Below are 22034 nucleotides of genomic sequence, written 5' to 3'. Positions count from 1 at the left end.
TGGTAGCTTCAAGAACACTATCCAACCATCTCATCCTCTGTCATCCCCTTCTCCTTGTGTCCTCCATCTTTCCCAACATCAGGGTCTTTTCCAGGGAGTCTTCTCTTCTCATGAGGTGGTCAAAGTATTGGAGCCTCAACTTCACGATCTGTCCTTCCAGTGAGCACTCAGGACTGATTTCCTTAAGAATGGATACGTTTGATCTTCTTGCAGTCCATGGGACTCTCAAGAGTCTCCTCCAGCACCATAATTCAAAAGCATCAATTCTTCGGCGATCAGCCTTCTTTCTGGTCCAGCTCTCACTTCCATACATCACTACTGGGAAAACCATGGCTTTAACTATACGGACCTTTGTTGGCAAGGTGATGTCTCTGCTTTTTAAGACGCTGTCTAGCTTTGCCATCGCCTTTCTCCCAAGGAGCAGGCGTCTTTTAATTTCGTGACTGCTGTCACCATCTGCAGTGATCATGGAGCCCAAGAAAGTAAAATCTCTCACTGCCTCCATTTCTTCCCCTTCTATTTGCCAGGAGGTGATGGGACCAGTGGCCATGATCTTAGTTTTTTTGATGTTGAGCTTCAGACCATATTTTGCGCTCTCCTCTTTCACCCTCATTAAAAGGTTCTTTAATTCCTCCTCACTTTCTGCCATCAAGGTTGTGTCATCTGCATATCTGAGGTTGTTGATATTTCTTCCGGCAATCTTAATTCCGGCTTGGGATTCATCCAGCGCAGCCTTTCGCATGATGAATTCTGCATATAAGTTAAATAAGCAGGGAGACAATATGCAGCCTTGCCATACTCCTTTCCCAATTTTGAACCAATCAGTTGTTCCATATCCAGTTCTAACTGTAGCTTCTTGTCCCACATAGAGATTTCTCAGGAGACAGATGAGGTGATCAGGCACTCCCATTTCTTTAAGAACTTGCCATAGTTTGCTGTGGTCGACACAGTCAAAGGCTTTTGCATAGTCAATGAAGCAGAAGTAGATGTCTTTCTGGAACTCTCTAGCTTTTTCCATAATCCAGCACATGTTTGCAATTTGGTCTCTGGTTCCTCTGCCCCTTCGAAATCCAGCTTGCACTTCTGGGAGTTCTCGGTCCACATACTGCTTAAGCCTGCCTTGTAGAATTTTAAGCATAACCTTGCTAGCATGTGAAATGAGTACACCCAAGTTAATTGCTGCCACCTACTGGAGAATTTATGTTGCAGCACTCTCAAGATTTTGCATTTTTGTAGAGTGCACAAGGCACCCCACCTCACTGACTGCATCCTTGAATTAGCTATGAGTTGCTTCAAAGGACATAGACTTACTCTAGCAAAACTAGGCAATGGGAGGAGAAGGGCAGCTGTGGATTTACAGAAATTTATGGTTTTCCAGTCTCTTGTTTGTTTGTTTATAAAATGTATATTTTACCCTTTGTCAAGCTTGCGGGTACCCCTGGATATGTCACTGGAGGCCTAAGCTTTCTGTGACTAGGAAAGCTTATAACCACTCTGGGTGGGGTTGCCTTTGGGGCTGGTTCAGAAGCTCCAGCTGGTGTGGAACACAGAGGCCAGCCTGCTGTCAGAGTACATGTGACAGCATTGTTTAAACATCTGCACTGGCTGCCCATCTACTACTGGGCCAGGTGCAAGGTCCTTGTATTAGTTTACAAAGCCCTAAACAACTTCAGTCCAGCATACCTCAGGGACCACTTGAACCCTTATATGCCACCTCAGTCACTAAGATTAACTGCAGGAGTTTCATTGGTTGTTCCCCGAGTTAGAGCTCATCCACACTTAGTTTTTGCACCATCCTTTCTAGGCACAGGTATGCACTTTCCTGATCTGTGTCTTAACCCAGGAAAACCCACTCTTTAACACTGAATCAGAACAAATGGAAATTCAGGTTTCCCACAGAATTGTTTTCAAAATTATTTTTTCAGAACTGTCTTTGCAAGGGCAAGAAAATAAAATTAAAAAATACTTGGACATGGAGCTTTAAACTGTGGACCTATGCCTAGACACAAGAAAGAAAGAGAAGTCTGGATGAGCTTTTAGTGCAGCTCAGCAACAGCAACAAGCAACCAAGTCTTTAGTGTTGTTGGCCTAGTTCAATGAAATCCACTGCCAACAGAGATTCATCAGGCGCCTTTTGTTTCAGTCTTTAAATGGACACACACCCCTCACAAAAGGACAGATTGCTAATGCTGCTATTGTCTGTTAACTTGAATAAATACTGTGCTTAGGCATATTTCATGAGCATGGGAATTGTTACCCAGACATCCAAACTAGGGTCCTAGGTTTTCCTGGGCAGGGGCTTGAGCACCAATTGAATACAAAAGGTCCCTAGATCAGGGTGGATAAACTTTTTGTCCTGGTGGGCCTACCCTGCAAACCAACTTTGAAGTTGCCCACCTGTCAATCATCTGATGTCATAATGACATTAAGTATCTCTCTCTTTCGAGGCCTTGACGAACTTCTCCTTCATGTGGACAGCCGCAGCAGAAGGTGGAAATCAGCATCTGTGTGATCACAAAAAACTGTGTATTTCAGAAACGCAACATCTGCACGGGAGCAAATGCCTTTCTTCTGTACCATTTTTTAGTGCAGGATGTTGTAAACAAAAATCTGACCTTTTTCCCTTATGGGGTATCCAAGAGCCCATATAGAGTCCTTACATAGGTTCTCTATTGGTAGGAGAAAATAACAGATGCCAACCAGAGAATATTGAGAAGCAAAGCAGCTAGTAAGCCTGATCTTTATTGAACTGTTGCAACAGGGTCCTCCCTCACTACACACAAGAGGGAGGAGGAACCCAGAACAATGGCCCGCAAGGCCTTATATAGACTTTTGAAATTGCCACCCTGTAAATCAAGACCACCCCCAGGTACATCATACCTACATCACAGAAAAGGCGGTCTAAAACAGAAATTTGAATGTTGTTTTTCTCCTGTCGTTGTTTATCTCCTGTCTGGCAGGTTACTTGATTGGATACCCTGCTTACTAGATTGGATTGCCTGAGGAGCCTGGCCAGTCTTTTGTAATGATAAATACTTAGTTCCTTGGCCATGGCACAGGCTCACACCCTATTCAAACACAGACATACCCTTAAGACAGGATTTGTGAAGGAAAAGACAACGGGGAGGCTTTTCCATTTTCCTTTGACCTTGCAGAGAAAACATTTAGTCAGTTTGGGGCAGTTTGTGAATCAAAAATGGTTGCAGGTCGGTCTTCCTGTGCTGATCTATGTACGTGCTTGGTTGGTACACTTATGAACATTTAACATATATCTAAGACCTCAAAATTCCTATCACAAGGAAAGTGAAGGCAACACCACAAAGCACCACCTCTTCTCCAAGACTGAGTTGGCCATTTATAATCAGTTCTGCCACCTACTGCAGTCAGTCCACCCACCAGGTGGGGCGATGAAGCACCTGCTTCAGGCAGCTAGTGCAAGACGCCCCACTGCCGAGGTGGCGCCAAGCTGATAAACACATATACCAGGACGAAGAATTCCTTCGTCTGGGTTTACTCCACGAGTGCTTAGGACTGAACCTCTTGATGCATCGTGATCCAACGCTCTCACGTTAAGACAAACAGGACCCAGGGCTGCGGGCGCGTTTTACTATTGTGATTTATTGAACTTCTATGCCGCGCTTCCTCCGACGATCACAGGGCGGCTTAGTTCACTTTGCTCAGCGCCCGCGCGACCAACAACGCGCCCTACGTGCTGCCCTGCCTGCCGCGCTGCGCAAAGCAGGCGCTTCTCCGCTCCGACGCCCATTCCGGAGCTTGCTTGGGAGTTGTAGTCTGCCTGCCTCCCGGCGGCGACGCACACGACGGAGCGCCGAACTACGTTCCCCAGGAGCCTTTGCTCCGGATTGTTTGCTTGCTTCCCCCGCCCCTTTCTCGAGGCGAGGGGGCGTGTGTGCCTCTTCCTTGTAGTCCGGGCCGTGAGAAGCAGGCGGTGGCCGAGGTCCGCGCTTGCTGGCCATGTCGCTGCTGGTGCGCGGGGTTTGCGCGGCGGGCGCCCGGGGCATGTCGCTGGGCAAGGGGCCGCGCCGCTGCTGCAGGAGGAGCTTCTGGGCAGGCGGCTGCGGGGCGCCGCCGGCAGCTTCCCGCTGGGCTGAGAGGCTCGGCTGGGGCGCGGCGGCGGCGGCGGCGCTGGCCGGGCTGGGGCTGGCCCGGCGGGCCGAGATGGAGCGGCGGCGGGGGCAGCTGGCTGGCGGCGGCGGCGGCCGGGAGGCGGAGGGCGACGACGAGCTGGCGCTGCGCTGCGAGCGCTTCATGGCGCCGCCGGTGAGCGGGCTGGGCGAGCTGCGCGACCGCCGCGGGGCCATGCGGAGCCGCATGGAGCTGCTCATCATGGAGACGCAGAGCCAGGTGTGCAGCGCCCTGGCCCAGGTCGACCGCGGCGCCCAGTTCACCGTGGACCGCTGGGAGAGGAAGGAAGGTGACCCAAGTTCCGGAGGGGGGTGCCGAGCACACGCACGGAAGTGCACGTCCTACACGTGCACTTCGGGCTCCCGGAATTATTGTTGTCATTGACTTCCCCCCCCCCCCCTGGCAAGGGCTCTCAAGGTGGCTTGAACCAAAAAAGCGTAGAACGTAATAACAATTTTTAAAAAATGATAGAATTTATATGATCTGTTAAAGCAAACGGATCGCTGAAATCGTAGAGATGGAAGCATAGCTGTCAACTTTCAGATTTGAAAATAAGGGATCAGCAGCCTCACCTGTCCCGGGGACAGTACGGGATATCTAACAATCCGGGATAGCAGCGGGAAACAGCGGGAATTTCGTGCAAAAAAAGGGAAGGTTGACAGCTATGGTTGGAAGGGATCCCGAGGGTCACCCAGTTCAACCCCCTGCCATGCAGGGATCTCAGTGAGATCATCTAGGATAAAAGCATCACATCAAAACACCCTCTCCTTAAAGGCAGTCTGTTCTGACCACCTCTACACATAAAATAAGCCCTGCTGAATTCAGTGAGGGTTTCTTCCTTAAGTAAGTAGGGTTAGGTTTGCAGTCTCATTGATGCAGAATAGCCACCACTGTACTCAAGGGACTTGGTTCTGTTGTAAGTAAGGTCAACCACAAGGTTACTTCCCTATAAGCATGTACAGGATTGCAAGCACTGCTTGAGCAACACCTTTCAAAACAAAGGCAGTATAGCTAGTTTGGATTTGATTCCCTTCATCACCCAAAGAGCTGGTGACTTGGAATGTGATTGCAATAAACTTGTGCAAGGGTAAAGGATATTTAACCTGTGTTACCTGCACCTGAGTATGGGCCATGTGAGTTTTAGGGGTGTCTGTGTAACTGCAAAAAACGTCATGTTTGGCTGTGTAAGTGTGGCTATAGTAAGTGAGCTGTAGCGGGAAGTTTGCAGAGTGAGGATTAATTGCTTTTTTACACCTTTCAGTGGATCTGTCGTAATTTTGGTGATTGAAGACAAACATACTCCTATCACTGTGTTTAATGGTGAATTTGAATCCATTCGTGTTTATAGCTATCAAACTAGGACGTAGTAGCTTATTTTGGAGCATAAGAGAGTATGGTCTTTCTGTATATACAGTGAAAATGCCTAACATAAGGAAGTTGCAGATTGGAAGGGGTGGGAAGCTTAGAATATCTTATATTTGGCACTTTTTTAGTCCATCTTTTGTGTATGGGATCTGGACAGTATGTTCATACAATTCTCTTTATGAGAGGGATGTCCTTTAGGGAAGACAGGTAGACATCTGGGAAGTGTGTGCCTTAGATTGATAACTGGAGTTTTAAAAAATGTAATCTTAGAATTTTTAATATGAGAGTACCTAACCTTTGAATAGTTTCTGTTTGTGCCCAGGACTTCAGGGGCTGTTAATAAATGCCTCTCAGTTTTCTCCTGTTAATCATATTTGCTTCTGGAGTGAATTGCCAGATCAGGAACAAAAGGTTATCTAACAGACGCAGAAGAGTTGTAAAAGTCAAAGTTGCACAGTTAATTGAACTAGACCATTTTTAGAGGCAAAATTCCCTTAAATGATTTGTGTTTAATGGGCAGTTGACTTTTGAAGATGAGCGTGACTGAATGCAAGGGAGGGTTTTGTATGACTGAGGCCAGTGTGGCATGCAGGGTGCGTGGAGTGAAGCAGATAAGAAAGGAGGGTCCCACTGAGGTCCTATCTGTTCTTTACAAATATCAGAGAACACTGCATCTTTAAAACCAGAAAAAAAACTATCACGTCTCCTTTTTGTCCTAATGCGCATTGTTTTTGAGAGGAAGCTTTATAAAAATATAACTTAATTTTTTAATAAAAAAATTAAGAAAAACTTAATTGGTTGATTTTCTTTCTGCTTAATAAGATGGAAGGTAGTTCTGACTATAGTTCTGCTTGGTAACAGATTGTAGTTTTATTCACACATCGCAATAAGCCAAGGTTGCTGGCTTACATTGGGAACCAGCAGCATACTGGAAGCCACTGCCCAATTACTCCTGTTTCACTCTTCCTTCGTGCAAGCCAGGAAGCTGCAGTTCAGCTTGATTTCCTGTGATGCCCAAATCCAGGTTTGTTACCCTTTAGCAAACCAGACTTAACCCATAGTTTGTTGTTGACTTTTAAATGCTGGTTTGTTAGGAGGCAGCAGACCAGGATTCTCCTTGTTTTGGGCAGTATAGAAAGCCACCCTTAATGATGACTTCCTGGGTTGTTTCTCCTTCTTGTGCATGGGGCAGGGTGAAAAAGGAATAATCTGACTGGGCACAAGCATGCTGCTTATTTCTGAAACCATAGTATGCTGGCCATCTTGCGTATTGTGACCTGCAAACATGGTCGGTGACTGTTCCTTACAAGCTTCAGGTCATTAATAGCCGTCTCTCCATGAAGTGGTAATTCATCCCAACTTGATTGAAGTTTAATTGAAATAATACTTCTGTGAATTTTTCATGCCTCAAGATAATTATTGAAAGTTTTATCATTGCACAGTTTATCCCACTGCTCCCATGATTGAGGGGCATGGATGAAAGGAAGACTTTAACATCAATTTAACTCAACATTCTGACTGCCACCAGTTTTAGCAAAATCATCAACAAAGTGTAAAAGTGTCAAGTCCCACCAGGCCGCTCCTCAGCAGTTTGAATGCTGCCTTTTCCTGTTCTGAAGAGCCAAGCTACCAAATTGCCTAGATTTGGATAACTATATGAACAGGTGTCTTTACAAATGGTGTACACTAATTTCGAACTGATTGGTAGTGAAATGAAATCCTGCTTCTTGTTTTAACAGGTGGGGGAGGCATCAGCTGCGTACTACAGAATGGAGAAGTCTTTGAGAAGGCCGGAGTTAATGTATCTGTTGTTTTTGGACACCTTTCTGAAGAAGCAGCTCAACAGATGAGAAGCAGAGGGAAAACTCTGAAGGGCAAAAGTGGTAAGGCATGTTGCTCTGGAAATCTGGATCTGCCCAAGGCCAGGCTCTGAATGGTAGCAAAGCAAGGCAGGCTTCAGGCTGCATACAGGGCAAGCTGAGGCAGGGCTCAGGCACGATGCAAGGCTCAGGCTCTGCTATAGGTGCATAAGAGCTCCAGTGTCACCTCAGCAAAAAACAAACTGAAACTAAAAAGTTGTGGGTCCGTGCACATTGCTTCTGGGATGCGCAATGCAGAATTGGAAGCACGGTTAGAGAAAATTGTTTTGTTTTGGATAATGTTTTCATTGTTGGCACAGACTTCCTTTATTTTGCCTTACAGGAAAACTGCCTTTTTGTGCTATGGGAGTCAGCTCCGTTATTCATCCAAAGAACCCTCACGTCCCCACCATACACTTCAACTACAGATACTTTGAAATTGAGGAGGCCGATGGTAAGAACAGTAATGAACCAGGAGTGTCTGAATTATATGTGAGTGAAAAAATAATGGCGCCCACCTTTAGAAGGGAGAATTCTTATGCTGCAGTAAGAGATTGAGAATTGCCCTCCTTAACCTCTGCTTGCCTAAACAAGATGATCTGTGGCATGTATAACAGATCTCTACAGCCATGACCTATTAGAGAAGTCAGCAGGAGGGAGAAAAGAAGATTGAGAAGATGTAGGTAGCAAATTTATCTCCTTTATTCCCAGTGGGATGACTGTCTCAAAGAACATGAATTTTACCAATTAACCTAGGCGGTGTGGAATCTGCTTGTCTTAACATCCTAAAAATATCTGAGTATTTTTCTTTACAATGGTCTCTTCAGTTTTCCACAACTATTTTATGAAGCATTTCAGATGCTTTAATCCTTTTTTTGCAGGATGTTCTGATATGTATTCTGTGACCAAGGGACCGTAGTGTCAACCTGCCTTTTATATATGAACTTGGTTTTTATTACTTTTAAAAAGAATTTCTCTCATCCATAAGCCTGGGAGAGTGCAGAAGTTAAAATAAGTGCCTTGTATGTAATCAATTTTCTCAACTACCCTTCAAAATTTTCCTCAGATGTATTGGCAAGTATAATGCAGGCAGTTGCCTTAAGATCATATATATAATTGTGTGTGTGTATTACAGATGAGTCAATAAGTAAATGCATGTGATTATTCATATATTACAAGAGTAAATGTAAAAAAGTGATGTTAGAGACTTCCACTTGCAGAACATTCCTGTCTGCTGCAGCCTCCTGTATACCCTCAAAATCAGCTCTAAGGGGTTGCAGGGCCCTCCAGAGCAGATTTTGTGGGCATGGTGGTGAGGGGAGGAAGGGGAACTCCCATTGCATAAGTAGAGTTCAGGTCGTGGAGCGTTGGAAACAGCTCAAATATATCTAATAACTTTCTTATGGGTAAAATAATTAGGTAGTTGTTGGGGGGTTTTTTTGCCCTTAGGTACGACACAGTGGTGGTTTGGTGGTGGAACAGACCTCACTCCAACTTACTTGGACAAAGATGATGCTGTTCATTTTCACAAAACTCTGAAGGAAGCCTGTGATCGGCATAATCCAGAGCTGTATCCCAAGTTTAAGAAATGGTATGTAGAAAGCCCTAATCAAATTTTCCTTGAGGAAGGAAGCTTGGATAGATGTCCTCTATCACCATCATCATCATCATCAATTTATTTATACCCCTAATAATAAATTTATACCCTGCCTATCTGATTTGGTTTCCCCAGCTACTCTGGGCAGCTCCCAACAGAATATTAACACAATTAAACATCAGACATTAAAAACTTCCCTAAACAGGGCTGCTCAGGCAATGTCTGTACTGTTGATGTCATTAAGAAGTGAATGGGACCAGAGAGAGTTGACTCTCTTCTCTTCCCTCCCCTCCCCTCCCCTCACCCTACTCTTCTGCTAAAGGTGGAGATTATGCAGCTGTGCCCCCCACAAGGCTGTACATAGTGATGTATTTCAATATCTGCTGATATAACCAATTTTTTTGTGCCTAACATTCATGGTTGTAGGTGTGATGATTATTTTTATATCAAGCACCGAGGAGAAAGACGAGGGATTGGAGGCATATTTTTTGATGACCTGGACTCGCCTTCAAAAGAAGAAGTCTTTCAGTTTGTGCAGAGTTGTGCCAAAGCCATTGTGCCTTGCTATGTTCCCATTGTGAAGAAGCACTGCCATGACACCTTCTCACCAGAGGAAAAATTGTGGCAGCAGATCCGCAGAGGGAGGTGAGCTTTGGAAGGCTTCAAACCATGGGGAAGGGGTGCTGTTTTGCTCATCAGTTGATCAGCAAGATGGCTAATCCAAAACATTTTTGCCCCCTTTTCATAAAATGTCAGCTTAATACATTTGAAGTACATTTGAAGTAACCAAGAACCTTCTTCGTGTCTTTGTCCTAAGTCAGTGGTATTCTAATTTCTTCATCATCCGAAGCTCTACCAGGCTTCTAATTGCCAGCCTGTTGAGTTGTGCCCAGAACTTAATTGGAAGACACTGAATTTGTTTCCCTGTTGGCAAGATAAATATGTCCCCGCCAACTGAACTCTATCAGCATACTTGTATCCACAAACTAATGACAGTTTCTGAACAATCTTGTTGCAGCATTTGAAATTCGAAGTGCTGACTATGTCTGATTATCTTTCGATTCTAAAGACAGCTTTGGAGCATGGTTCTGGTTTTGTGAGATCAGGGCGTTGCTTGAAGGGAGAAAACACAGGGGCTGCTTCGTGTCTTCTGATAAACCATGTAGAGGCTGGGATTAAGGTAGTTGAGTTCTGTTTTTCCTTGCACTAAGATAAGGAGCAACAATCTGACCATTATAACCCCTCTTTTCCCCATTCATTGTGACTGGTCTTTAAGATAGAGAGTTCTCTGCTGTGCACATTTTGAAATTGCAGTCAACGTGACTCTGGCTGTATCCTATAACAGAGCTTTCCAAACTGTGTGTCGTGACACATTAGTGTGTCGGCTGCAGTGTGTAGGTGTGTCGTGCAAATGCTGCCCACACTCCTGCCGGTGCTAGAAAGGGGTTAGTTTAACCTCCGGTTTGCTAGTAAAACTCAGTTATTGTGTTGCGAAATGATGCATGTCTAAAAAGTGTGTCACCAACACAGACGCTTCAGGTTACAGACTCCGCTAACCCAGAAATAGCACCTCGGGTTAAGAACTTTGCTTCAGGATGAGAACAGAAATTGTCTGGCGGTGGCAACGGGAGGCCCCATTAGCTAAAGTGGTGTTTCGGGTTAAGAACAGTTTCAGGTTAAGATCAGACCTCCAGAACGTATTAAGTTCTTAACCCGAGGTACCACTGTATTTTTGTTTGGCTTCCAACCTTTCTCTCCTTTAATTTGAGACACACCAAAAACTTGTCGTTTCCAACTTTTAAAATGTTACTAAGCATTCGTTTTCTGTCCTGCTTCAAAGACAATGGCTTATACTCTAAGGTAGCAACTAGAGAAGGTGGCAGGAGACCTGTGACCAGTTGAGATTGTGGCCCTGGGAGGGCATTAGCATATGGGATAAGGATGCTGCTGTAGAGCTGGGAAGGCTTCTGTGGTTGGTTCATGTGTTGGAATGGCAAAATTATGCCTAGGACTCAAAAGTAATTTTCAGTCTACTGTGACTGGACTTTCTTGAAAAATAAAAGTTTTTCTGTGTTTCCTATTTTGTTCAGGGAGACAATACTGAGCATTGATTGTTGCACAAATGCTGAAGTAGGTCTCACACTGATGCTCTTTTGTTTCTGAGCCAAGCAATTGAGCAGTTCTTTTACTAGCAATGTTGCTAACCTATGTGCATGGCTGGATTTATTCCAAGTTTCTCTGCAAGCATCGACTTTCAGAATTCAGCTTAAGATCCTTGGACTCTGGGTTACTTTTTTTTTTAGCTTCTAATGAAGTTCAACCTGAAAATATGTGGAAAGTGCTTAGTAAAATCATGAAGGCTAAGGCTTTTATGCAGGATTTCCCTGGCCAGGTACTGGGGTAGAATTTCCTGCAGAACTTCTTTCCTTTACTTGTACAGTGCTGCCTCGCAAGACGAAATTAATCCGTTCCTTGAGGCTCTTCGTATAGCGGTTTTTTCGTCTTGCGAAGCAAGCCCATTGACAGCTTAGCGGATTAGCGGTTTAGCGGCTTTTAGCGGATCAGCTGATAAGCGGCTTAGGGCTTAGGAAAAGGGGGGGGGAGGGAAAAAACCCCGCAGGAACTCGCAAGACATTTTCGTCTTGCGAAGCAAGCCCATAGGGAAATTCGTTTTGCGAAGCGCCTCCAAAACGGAAAACCCTTTCGTCTAGCGGGTTTTCCGTCTTGCGAGGCGTTCGTCTTGCGGGGCACCACTGTAATTAGCAAAGCCAGAATTAGTAACACAGTTTAAGGAAACAGACAAAAGTCTCTCTTTCTCCCCTGTGTTTTCCCACAGGTATGTGGAATTCAATCTTGTTTATGACAGAGGTACTAAGTTTGGACTTGCAACACCAGGATCTAGGATTGAAAGCATCCTTATGTCTTTGCCACTCACTGCCAGGTAAGAGCATAATCTCAACTTCTAAACAGAACTTTTCAGGTGTTGCTTGATAGGAAACTAACAAGTTTTGTTGCTTTTTAATTGCAAACAAGATTTCATTGCAGTGAGTTTAAAGAGAGTCCAGCTCCAAATGTGTGCTAGCTAGCTTTGTGCAATAAGTAGCAGTAACTAGCTTTCTCAGAATCCATATTTCCATGTGCACTAAGCCACTAGGTGAAGAATGTCCTTGCCACTGTGAGAAGAACACTTCCCTCTGAAGAGACCCGAGAGAGGTGGGGATAGGTAGATATTTGCTGCTGCTGGGTGCTTAGTGAATGGGCAACTGTGAGGGAGTGCCATCAGCTGGGTCTTTTTCCATGTTGTGAACCTGAACTCGGTTTTAATTTTGGGGGACTCAAGCTGACTGGCTGGGGATATTGCCTTTCCATTGGAAAGTATCCAGCTACTGTTTTTGTTCTGCTCCTCTGAATTTGATGCTTAAATGAAGAACACGCCGAGTGTCTGGCCAGTACAAGAAGCTCTGCTTCCCCTAGACTACCTCAGGGTCTGATGAGGGCTCACCTGGGTTTGTGGCTAACAGCCTCCTCCCCTGAGTCCCTCCATCTGCATATTTTCCTGTTGTGGAGAGAGATGCTGCTACCATAAGGGAGGGTGGTTTGGATACTTATCTAGTATGAGGAAGAGATGAAGGATATTCAAAAGTCCTGCTTTATATACAGGTAAACCTTTTCTCATGGAGTTCTTACTGCTTTACTTACGTGTCTTCCTGGCTATTCTACAGGGTTCCCCAACTCTTGGGAGCTGAATTAGGCGGCGTTGAGTGCCACAGTCTGCAGGGAGAGGGGGAAATTGGTGGACACCCCCCTCCCCTCCTCTCTAGTGAATCAAGATCACATAGACACCCGTTGGGTCCCACTCTGAGATATCAAAAGTAGTATGAAACTGTACCGTCTAGAGAGCATGCATCCTGCTCTCCAGGTGAAAGTAATTGTATGTTTCTAATTTTAAAATTGTTTGCAGGTGGGAATACATGCATTCTCCTCCAGAGAATTCCAGGGAAGCTGAAATCCTAGAAGTTTTGCGCCATCCAAAAGACTGGGTGCCCTGACAAGCTGCGTCGGCTGCCCTCAGCCAGCCACGAAGAAAGGACACAAACTCCTGCCTGCTTGCTCATCAAACTGCCATTGTGTGGCAGTTAGTTTTTTTATCTACTTATTCTCTTTATCATGTGCCTTAGAAATAGTGTTTCAATTTTGTTATGTGTAAATATCCATTTTAAAAGCCACAAGCTGCTCCATTAGCAGTTTCTTGGTGGGAGGATCACTTGACCATTTGTATGATACACTGCTGAAAATGCAACAGGCTTGGTGCAGAGGCAGCCCAACAAGGTGAAATGCGCTCAAAATGTGGTCGGCACACACTGCCCTAAAACTCTGCACCAGCTCCTAAGGTTTAGACCCAAAGCTGTTTTTCCAGGAACCTCCTTTGATTTACCCTCCTGATTGGCATGATTCTTTTATAGGCTATCTTAGCCTATTTCAACAGTTAAGAGTTGCTTTCTCTTTAAATCCACTTTGTGTCCCATGGGGTCATGTATTTTAAAGCTTGTCCTTTTGATCTGCAATAATTTCTCAAATGAGTAATATGATGGGGAATATTTTGCAATGAGAACAATGTAAAAGAAATTTGGACAGTGGTTTCCCGTCACTAGATCACCAGTTGAGGTTCCTGTAATATGCGTTCACAAACAGTACTGCATAAATTACCTTATATAAAATACAGTGCATTACGTTTGGGAAAGGGCCGTAGCTCACTAGTGAAGCGGATCCTTTGCATCCAGAAGTTCAATCCCTGGTTTCTCCTGTAGGGAAGAGGGAATCCTTTTGTGTGTGAAACTCTGGAGACTAGCCTCTGTCAGTCATTGTCATACAATGTCAGTCATTGTCATACAATACTGAGTAAGATTGACCAAGGGTCTGATATTGTATTGGGCAGCTTCCTATATTCCTACATATTTGAACATGTGCAAGTTTTTTGAACATTTTCCCAGCATATGCACAGAGTAAGTAACATTTCTGTCTTGCTGGATGATTTTTTTTCAGCCTTTGCCCTCAAAAAGCCTTAACCTAGTCCAAGGGAGGAGTTTCTACAGGCCCAGAAGCATGGCTAAGAGCAGTTGAGCAGTGACAGCTTGGACCAATTTTAGAAGTCGTGCCCTCTTTGTATTTCCCACATTTGTAAATAAAATGAAAAAGCTGCATGGAATAGAATGCATACCTTTCGATTTTCAGTTCTGTTTCGTATTAACATTTGCAAGTGATTCATTCCAAACCTAAAAGTGAGCCTAGTGACACTTGGAAAACGACCGTAGACATGTAGACCGCAGAAAGCTTATTTTTATACCACTTTTCAGCCCAAAAGGCCCCCAAAGCCTCAATTAATTCAAATTGATCCTGTCTGGGTTGGCAGAATGTACTGTAGGGATGTGTGGTGATAAAAGAATGTCAGCTGAGAATGTCTTTAAAAGAGCAAAAAATCTGTCACATCAGATTTATGAAGAAAGGATCTCAGGTTTACTGCACCTGCACCTTGTCATGAAAGGCTTTTCTTAAACACCAAGGCTTAGATTTTACATGTGGAAATGGCTCTATACCTATGGTATGATGTTCTTCTACTTGCATTGTAGCGAAGGTCACAATACGTTTTTAATAACTGAGCCGGAGTGTGCTTCCTTAGAATTTTAAGTGGTTGGTTTGTTTTTGGCAAAACCTTCAGTGGTCTCCCTTACTAGAAACCTAGCAGCAGGGCTGTAACATTCATGATCTGTTAGCCATGCTGGCTAGGGCTGATGAGAGTTAGTGCCCAACAACATACAGAAGGCCACAAATAAACTCCCCTCTGGATTTAAAATTTTCAGTTGTATATTCTGCACTATACTATGCACACACTTGGGAGTAAACCCGCTAGATCTCATTGGAGCACTTCTGAGTAAACATACATGGGATATTTGCCGAGCTTTATGGGTTTCCAAAAATGGATCAGCTCTTTTGTGCAAAAGTTAGTTTTGTGTTTCTGTGTGAATGTGTGTTGTCAATTGTTCCTCAGTTTTTCACCCAATGCAGAAAATGGAGGAATCTGCGGCAATGGAGAAGCTGGAAGAGTCAGAGAAATTCCAAAGGCTGCCATGTTTTGTAGATTTGACCGAATCCTTCATGATATTCTGCCTCCAACAACATTTGAAAGTTCCCAGTATCATGTGCTAAGCGTGTTGCTTGATAAGTCCTCCAATGCAGTAGCAATGCTATGATTGTTTACATTGCTACCTTTTGAATCTTGAATCAGAACAAATGCACTAGTGTTAGTTGGCTGTAACTATTTGAAAATATTGCTCAAGTTTTGCACAACAGCGTTTCCAATTTCTTCCAAGATTTCTCCCGGCCCCAATCACTTAAAACCCCTGGTTTAAAAGGGGAATTTTCCCCCTTGAATTTTTCCATGTCTTCCATTCTCCCTCCTGCACAGCCTTCAAATCTACAAAACCTAATAACTTATTTAGTGCTCATACAAAATGCTGTTGACTTTAATGTTCTGTTTGCCAGCAGAACTTTACATCCTTTACTGTGAAACTGAATAAAGCAGCTGAGGCTACAAACCTGTGTGCTGGTCATTTTTCTATCAGGTTTTAGGGAGCTATGTTTTCTGGCAATCATCACAGGTGATGAAAAGTCATGAGTAGGTAGTTAGTAATTTAAGTGGTTTATTCTATACAAAATACAAAGGCAATGTGAACATGGGGTCATTCCCAGGATTGGATTCCTCATCGGTGGTCTTGCATGCACATTGCTGTGATGGTTCTTGGGACCCTGATGTGGCTCTTGTCAGCCTGGTAGGTTCCTCCCTGGGCTTGTGAGCAGGTAATTCATCCCACCCCTCATCCTGATCCAACCAGCTCCTCAAGGACATCTCAGAACTCAAGACACTTGAGAACCACCCAGATAACTTCATTTGCTCATGCATCCTTCATGGGACACTTACTCTGTATAACTTTGTTGTTTATATAAATTTTTGTGTGTGTGTGTGTGTATTATTTTGAAAGTTATCAGTCAGGCTGCCCACTATTGTACTTCATATTCAAAAGCAAAACTTAAAATTTCACTCTTCTAACAGTTCTGTTTTTGTGGAATTTCGAACCAGACCAGTGTTTTGAAAAGGCACTGCTTAGGTTTTGATTCTTCTGGCACATGGATGGCCCTAAGCAATATTCAAAATTATACATTTAATATATCCTGCCTTTCTCCCAAGTTGGGATTTGACTACCTTCTCAAACAGCAGCAGTAACTTCAATAGGCATTTATTTTTGAAGGCGCAGACACACCAAAACAAATAGTGCTTTTATTTGCCATAAGATCTCTGCTCTGTGAGGGTGGTTGCAGATGTACCCACTCATCCAAAATGCATCTTAAGTGGTGGTTCTATATTAACTTTTAGGTTCTGTGAAAGTTGGAAAACACACTGCTGTACACAGCTATAGGTAATCTGAGAACAACTTTTAAGAAAGCAAGCTGAGTGTGTTTTGCAGCATGTTGTAGTATGCTCCCTAGGGAAAATTCTGCTTTTCTTCATATTTGTTGCTTTCAATGAATGATGTAAAAAAAATGTGCTCAATGGCCTTAAATGTTATGCCCTGCATTAAGTTGTTAATATTTAAGTTTCTTTTTTGGCTTCCCTGATTTTGTTTTACTCAGTTTCCTGAGTGTCACCAAAAAGATTCTACTACAGAAAGCCCCCAGCAAAGATTCCTTCTATTTTAAGATACCTGTTAAATTTTCTATATAAACTAGACTAGGTCCATTGAAAAGTGTTTTTAAATAAGAAAAAGCAAAGGTTTCAATAAATACCATGCAACTAGGTGTTGTATTACGGTAGTTATGGATTAAGAAAGCTACTCTGTGACATCAGGGGCTTAATTCAACTGCAGGAAGGGTGGAGAGGAAACTAAAATATTCCCCACCATTAACATGCAACATATTTATTAAATCTTACTATCTGGTTTCTTTCTTTACGTTTTCTGAATAAGGAAGAGGCAGGAGAGATGTCAGAGCAATGGGTGGGCTTCTATCTAGGCTAAAATGGTATCATATGTGTGAGAAACCATCCGATACCTTTACACTTCTACAGAAGTAAAACTATATAGGCTGTCATCAGAATAAAAATATTTCCAAATAGTGTAAATGCATGCAGAACACAAAGGTTAACAGGACCAAGACCAAAAAAAACACAGAAGGAATGCGGGTAGTTAATGAATCAGAAGGAGGCTTTTGCTTTGCTTAATAAACAGTATTAAACAATTTAATTACAACCTGCAGCGAAATGTTAAAGACTGCATCTCTCGCTGCTAATCGTTTTCAAGTAGGCTTTTTCATGAGAAACTTTCCAGCTCAGCGGTGGCGCGCCGTGATCGTATAGTGGTTAGTACTCTGCGTTGTGGCCGCAGCAACCTCGGTTCGAATCCGAGTCACGGCAAAAGTTTTCACCTTGTTTTCTGGGCCTTAAAAAAGCAGAATAGAAAGCTGATACAGTAACCACCTTTTGTTTCCAGTTGTTGATTCTTTTTTTCCCTTTTAGAAATGTTTCCCGTCTTTCTAGAGGAAAGGGATGCAAAGGAGTCCTCTTACCTCCAGGCTCTCTAACGCAATTTATTAGGGGCGCACAAAGCAAATCATTAAAAGAGAAACCATTTTAGTGCATTGGAGACATGATGCAGAAGGTCAAAACAAAATAAAAAAATTCCTTCCAGTAGCACCTTAATGCTACTGGAAGGAATTTTTTTATTTTGTTTTGACCATGGCAGACCAACACGGCTACCTATCTGTAAATGATGCAGAAGGAAGAGACTTTATTTATACATACTGTGCAGAAGCCAACTGCAGGGCAGAGACCGTCCTGGAGAACAAAGTAAAGCCTATGGGGAAATTTCCATGAATAAATATAAAAATAAAGCAACTGTATCTATAAAACTAATGTTTTAGTAGCAAAGAAAACTAATGTTTTAGTAGCAAAGAAAAGTTAGCTGGCCCGTACGGGGATCGAACCCGCGACCTTGGCGTTATTAGCACCACGCTCTAACCAACTGAGCTAACCGGCCAAAGCTGAAAGAAGCGCTTAGATTTTGCCCCTTCCAGAAATTCAATACTAGTGTGAAGTTTCGTTTTTTTCAAAGTTAGACTATATACAGCACATCGAATTTCCCCTGATGCCCGCACTCTGAAAACACGTATATTTTTCTCATTGCGAAGGGAAATTGGGGCGGTTGCCTGCCCAATCTCATGCACAGGCAGCGGCGGAGAAAAGCAAAAACCCAGGGGAATGATCGCTGCTTGTTTTTCTGCAAAGAATGAATGGTGAGCTCACGGCCGCTTCTGCAAGCGAGGGGACCTTCAGCTGAAAGGATCCGAGGTGACAAGCGAAATGCACACGAAGAGGGAAGCGAGTTTCACAATTTTATCGTACCCTCTTAGGTATATTATTCCTTCTGCAAGACCTGAAGCAAACAAAATTAGGAGCCACCCGCTTATTCGGAAGGATCCCGGGTTGGGTTCTGGGGTGCATTTTCCTTGAAATCTCCTAAATCTCATATCGTGGAAGAGGAAAATTGGGTTGCAATTCATCGAGTCTTACCTGGATCGACTCCTATATATGTTCCCCACAAAGGGGAGGGGGGGGGGTCTAGTATATATCATGCTCATAGCTGTCAACTTTTCCCTTTTCTTGCGAGGAATCCTATTAGGAATAAGGGAATTTCCCTTAAAAAAAGGAAAAAGTTGACAGCTATGAATTCATGCTAAATAAAGCAAGATGTTGTTATTTATTTTGCTTGTTGGATATTTGCAAAATAAAAACAAAACAAAAACCACATTTATTAAGCACATATTTTTTTTACTAAGGTCTGCTAAGTGACAAGATAAGGCAGTCTCTGCCCACACACTCAGAATCTAATAGTCATCCTGGCATTTAGACATTCCTGCATTGTGAAATGCAGTAGTTGAATTATTCTTTAGGGGAGGCCTCAATAAAGGGATGATGTAACAATAGGCGCCGTGGCTTAGCTGGTTAAAGCGCCTGTCTAGTAAACAGGAGATCCTGGGTTCGAATCCCAGCGGTGCCTTAAGCGTTCCTTTCATTCTTCAAGTTTAAGCTTTTCCCCCACCTAAAGAGGTACAGGGGCTGCATCATCTTATGATTATTCTGTCTATGGTTTTTGCTCTGTGGCATCTCAGCTTGAGCAAAGCGTTCCTGTCCCGAGGAAAGGAAGTGCTCAAAGAGAAAGCACAAAGCTCAAGCCGAAAGCCGCACGCTATCAATCAATCAATCAAACAATCAATCAAACAAGCGGGCTGCCCCGTCCAGCCTAAGTCGGCTCGTCCTGTCAGGGGTCGTTCCCAGCCCAAGGCCAGAAGGTGCAGAAAGTGATGGAGCAGCCCATCAACCTCATCTTCAGACACCTACAGAATAGGTCCAGAATTCAGGTGTGGCTGTATGAACAGGTGAACATGAGGAGAGAAGGCTGTATTATTGGATTTGATGAATATATGAACTTGGTTCTAGATGCTGCTGAGGAGATTCACTCCAAGACAAAACAGCTGGGTCGAATCATGTTATTAAAAGGAGACAATATTACTCTTCTACAGAGTGTTTCTAACTAGAAATAGCTACTGAGTCTGTTTTGCTTATTATTTTAATGTTTAAACCTATAGAAGAAAACATGCAGTGGTTTAATGGTATCACTCCCAAATTCTACCACTGGTGTCTGAAGAGTGAAGAATGAAGCCAGTTACTTAATTTGTGCTTGCATAATTTTCAATAACTTTTATACATTGGTGTTGAATGGTAGTTCTTTATAAATAAAACTTTTTATTAGTAAACAGACAAGCAAGCAAGCAAGCTACTCCTCTCAACTGCCTCACTCAATGCTCGCTTACTCACCCCTAAGTGGCAGGGCTCAACCCCAAGGGGGCGCGGCAAAGATTGTGCATCTGAGCATGTGCAGAGTGCCTGCATTTCTCCGGGGCCAGCAAACATGCCTCCACCTCGTCCTCATATCACACATGAGAGGGCATGGAAGCCTTGGTTTTCGTGCAATGGGGGATAATCTGAAAGGGCTCGTGTTCCTTTAAGAAGAATCCCAGGCTCGTTTCGACTACAGACCGTCTCTCCAGATCGCGTCGCCTCTGCTAGCAGCTTCTGCAGCAATTAGGCATTGCTCCCGCAATGTCTTACTGAAATGGGGTGGGGACACCTCTTTGGTCCCCGCTCTGTGCTTCTGCCCCTCTGCCCGCCGCCTTGGCAATATATCGTTCAGAAAAGTTTAATAAAAATATTTCTTTCCTCCAACCTCTGAACACTACATTAAAGAATGGCAATACAGTAATAATAATAATAATAATAATACAGGAGGGCAACATTGTTTCGAATATGTAATATTTCTTTAGTCGCAAAACACATCGCAGATTTAAAAAGAAACTACGTGGGGAACTGCATAGGAAAATGCTGGCTGTTATTAGCACTGAAACAAAGAAAATGTGTTTGTCAGAAGTGGGATTCGAACCCACGCCTCCAGGGGAGACTGCGACCTGAACGCAGCGCCTTAGACCGCTCGGCCATCCTGACACCTACAAAAATCAGCCTCTCAAACAGGTCCTAGTAATCCAAGATTATAGTGACAATATTTTTCAATCCATTAATTTTAAATATGTATGGCATATAAAACAAAGGATTTATTAACACTCAGTTCACCCTTTGACAAGCTATTCAAGTGTCCTGGGTTTTCTTCTTACACATCTCCTTAGAATACACTCATCAGTCTAGTATTTTTGTTGAACCAGGTAGAAAATCTCTATGCAGAGGTTCCAAGACCATTGCAGGCTACAAAACTTGCTCTATATATACAAGGTTACTGAATAGTAACTGAATAGTTACCTTTTTGCAGTATAAAGCAAGTCCTATTTTCATTTATTGCAAGCTTGCAATTTATGTAGTACAAGCTTAAATGTCTGATCACCATATGAAACAAAAATGGCCAATAGACAGCACTCTTTGAAGATCAGATTAATAATTCTTTCATAGCTAATATACTTCCTTTTCCAGAGGAAGCATAATTTAGTGAAATACATTTACAGACACACAACCTGAAGGAAGCTTTGGTGTGTAAATTATTATGAAACAGATTGAGATAACAAAATGCAGCAGCAAATTTAGGAATTCATTCTGATCTGAGGCTCCAGTATCCCTTTTGGAACCATTTAACATTAAGGCTGCTGGCCAGAGGTCTCAAGGCAAATCTTTAAAAAAAGTAGTATAAACACCAACAATTGGGAAACACTGGCCTGCGAGGGCTCCAGTTGGAGAACAGCCTTTACCAAAGGTGTCATGGGCTTTGAAGACACTTGAACTCAGGACGCAAGGGAGAAACGTGCTAGGAGGAAGGCACGCTTGGCAAATCCACACCGTGATCAACTCCTGCCCGGAAACCAATGTTCCCACTGTGGAAGGACGTGTGGGTCCAGAATTAGCCTCCACAGTCACTTACGGACTCATTGTTAAAACCGTGTTTATGGAAGACAATCTTACTTGGCTACGAGTGATTGCCAAAGAAAGAAGCTCTGCCTCCAGTCAGAGGCAGTGTCCTCCTGAATACCAGTTGGCAGAAACCACAGGAGTGGGGTGGTGGAAGAATGCTTTTGTGCTTGAATCCTGCCCACTGCTTTCCTACAGATATCTGGCTGGCCACTGTGAGAACAGGATGCTGGACTAGAAGGATCTGGCTATCCTTGGGGATTTCCAGTTAGTGCTCCCAGTTGTACCATCCAACTCCTAACCTGCTTGCCTGTCCTTCTGCAGTATATGGCCTGATCTGAACCGATCCAAACTGCAGTATTTGCTTTTTGTTTTAGATCTTGTTGGCACAACACACCCAAGTTGTGACCTACAATCATTCAACTGCTGTTTGAACCACTGTCTCTAAAGTTCTTGCAGATGAGCAGGGATGGCTTTGGACACCAGGTTTCTAAGTGGCCTCAGTTGGTGTTCCGTGGGACAGCAGTTCAAAGGAAAGGATCCTGACCATTGC

General features: G+C 43.6%; 1 protein-coding gene and 1 pseudogene across 2 annotated transcripts; both read left to right on the top strand.

Annotated features, from left to right (window-relative positions):
• The first annotated feature begins 3927 nt into the window (after nucleotides 1-3927).
• Nucleotides 3928-15560, top strand: CPOX (coproporphyrinogen oxidase). Its single transcript, XM_081859775.1, has 7 exons — nucleotides 3928-4435; nucleotides 7251-7394; nucleotides 7714-7824; nucleotides 8820-8961; nucleotides 9394-9612; nucleotides 11804-11908; nucleotides 12929-15560. Exons 1-7 carry the CDS (start codon nucleotides 3976-3978, stop codon nucleotides 13014-13016), a joined length of 1269 nt encoding a protein of 422 aa, XP_081715901.1. The 5' UTR covers nucleotides 3928-3975; the 3' UTR covers nucleotides 13017-15560.
• Nucleotides 15561-19159: 3599 nt separating this feature from the next.
• On the top strand, nucleotides 19160-19830 carry LOC309340663 (small nuclear ribonucleoprotein E pseudogene; annotated as a pseudogene). Its single transcript has 2 exons — nucleotides 19160-19219; nucleotides 19339-19830. The product of its transcript is annotated as a small nuclear ribonucleoprotein E pseudogene (transcript).
• Nucleotides 19831-22034: the final 2204 nt, after the last annotated feature.

This window comes from Podarcis erhardii (genome assembly GCF_964252035.2).
Source record: "Podarcis erhardii genome assembly, chromosome: 4".
Taxonomy (NCBI): Eukaryota; Metazoa; Chordata; class Lepidosauria; order Squamata; family Lacertidae; genus Podarcis; species Podarcis erhardii.
Note: the sequence above shows the minus strand (reverse complement) of the source record. Positions and strands in the feature narration are given on the sequence as shown.

Bases quoted from the DNA above. Each gene is read 5' to 3' on its own strand.
- CPOX (XM_081859775.1), top strand. From the start codon at position 3,976: ATGTCGCTGCTGGTGCGCGGGGTTTGCGCGGCGGGCGCCCGGGGCATG. The intron at 7,825-8,819 runs GTAAGAACAGTA...TTTTGCCCTTAG, and splicing joins TGAAATTGAGGAGGCCGATG to GTACGACACAGTGGTGGTTT. The intron at 9,613-11,803 runs GTGAGCTTTGGA...GTTTTCCCACAG, and splicing joins CAGCAGATCCGCAGAGGGAG to GTATGTGGAATTCAATCTTG.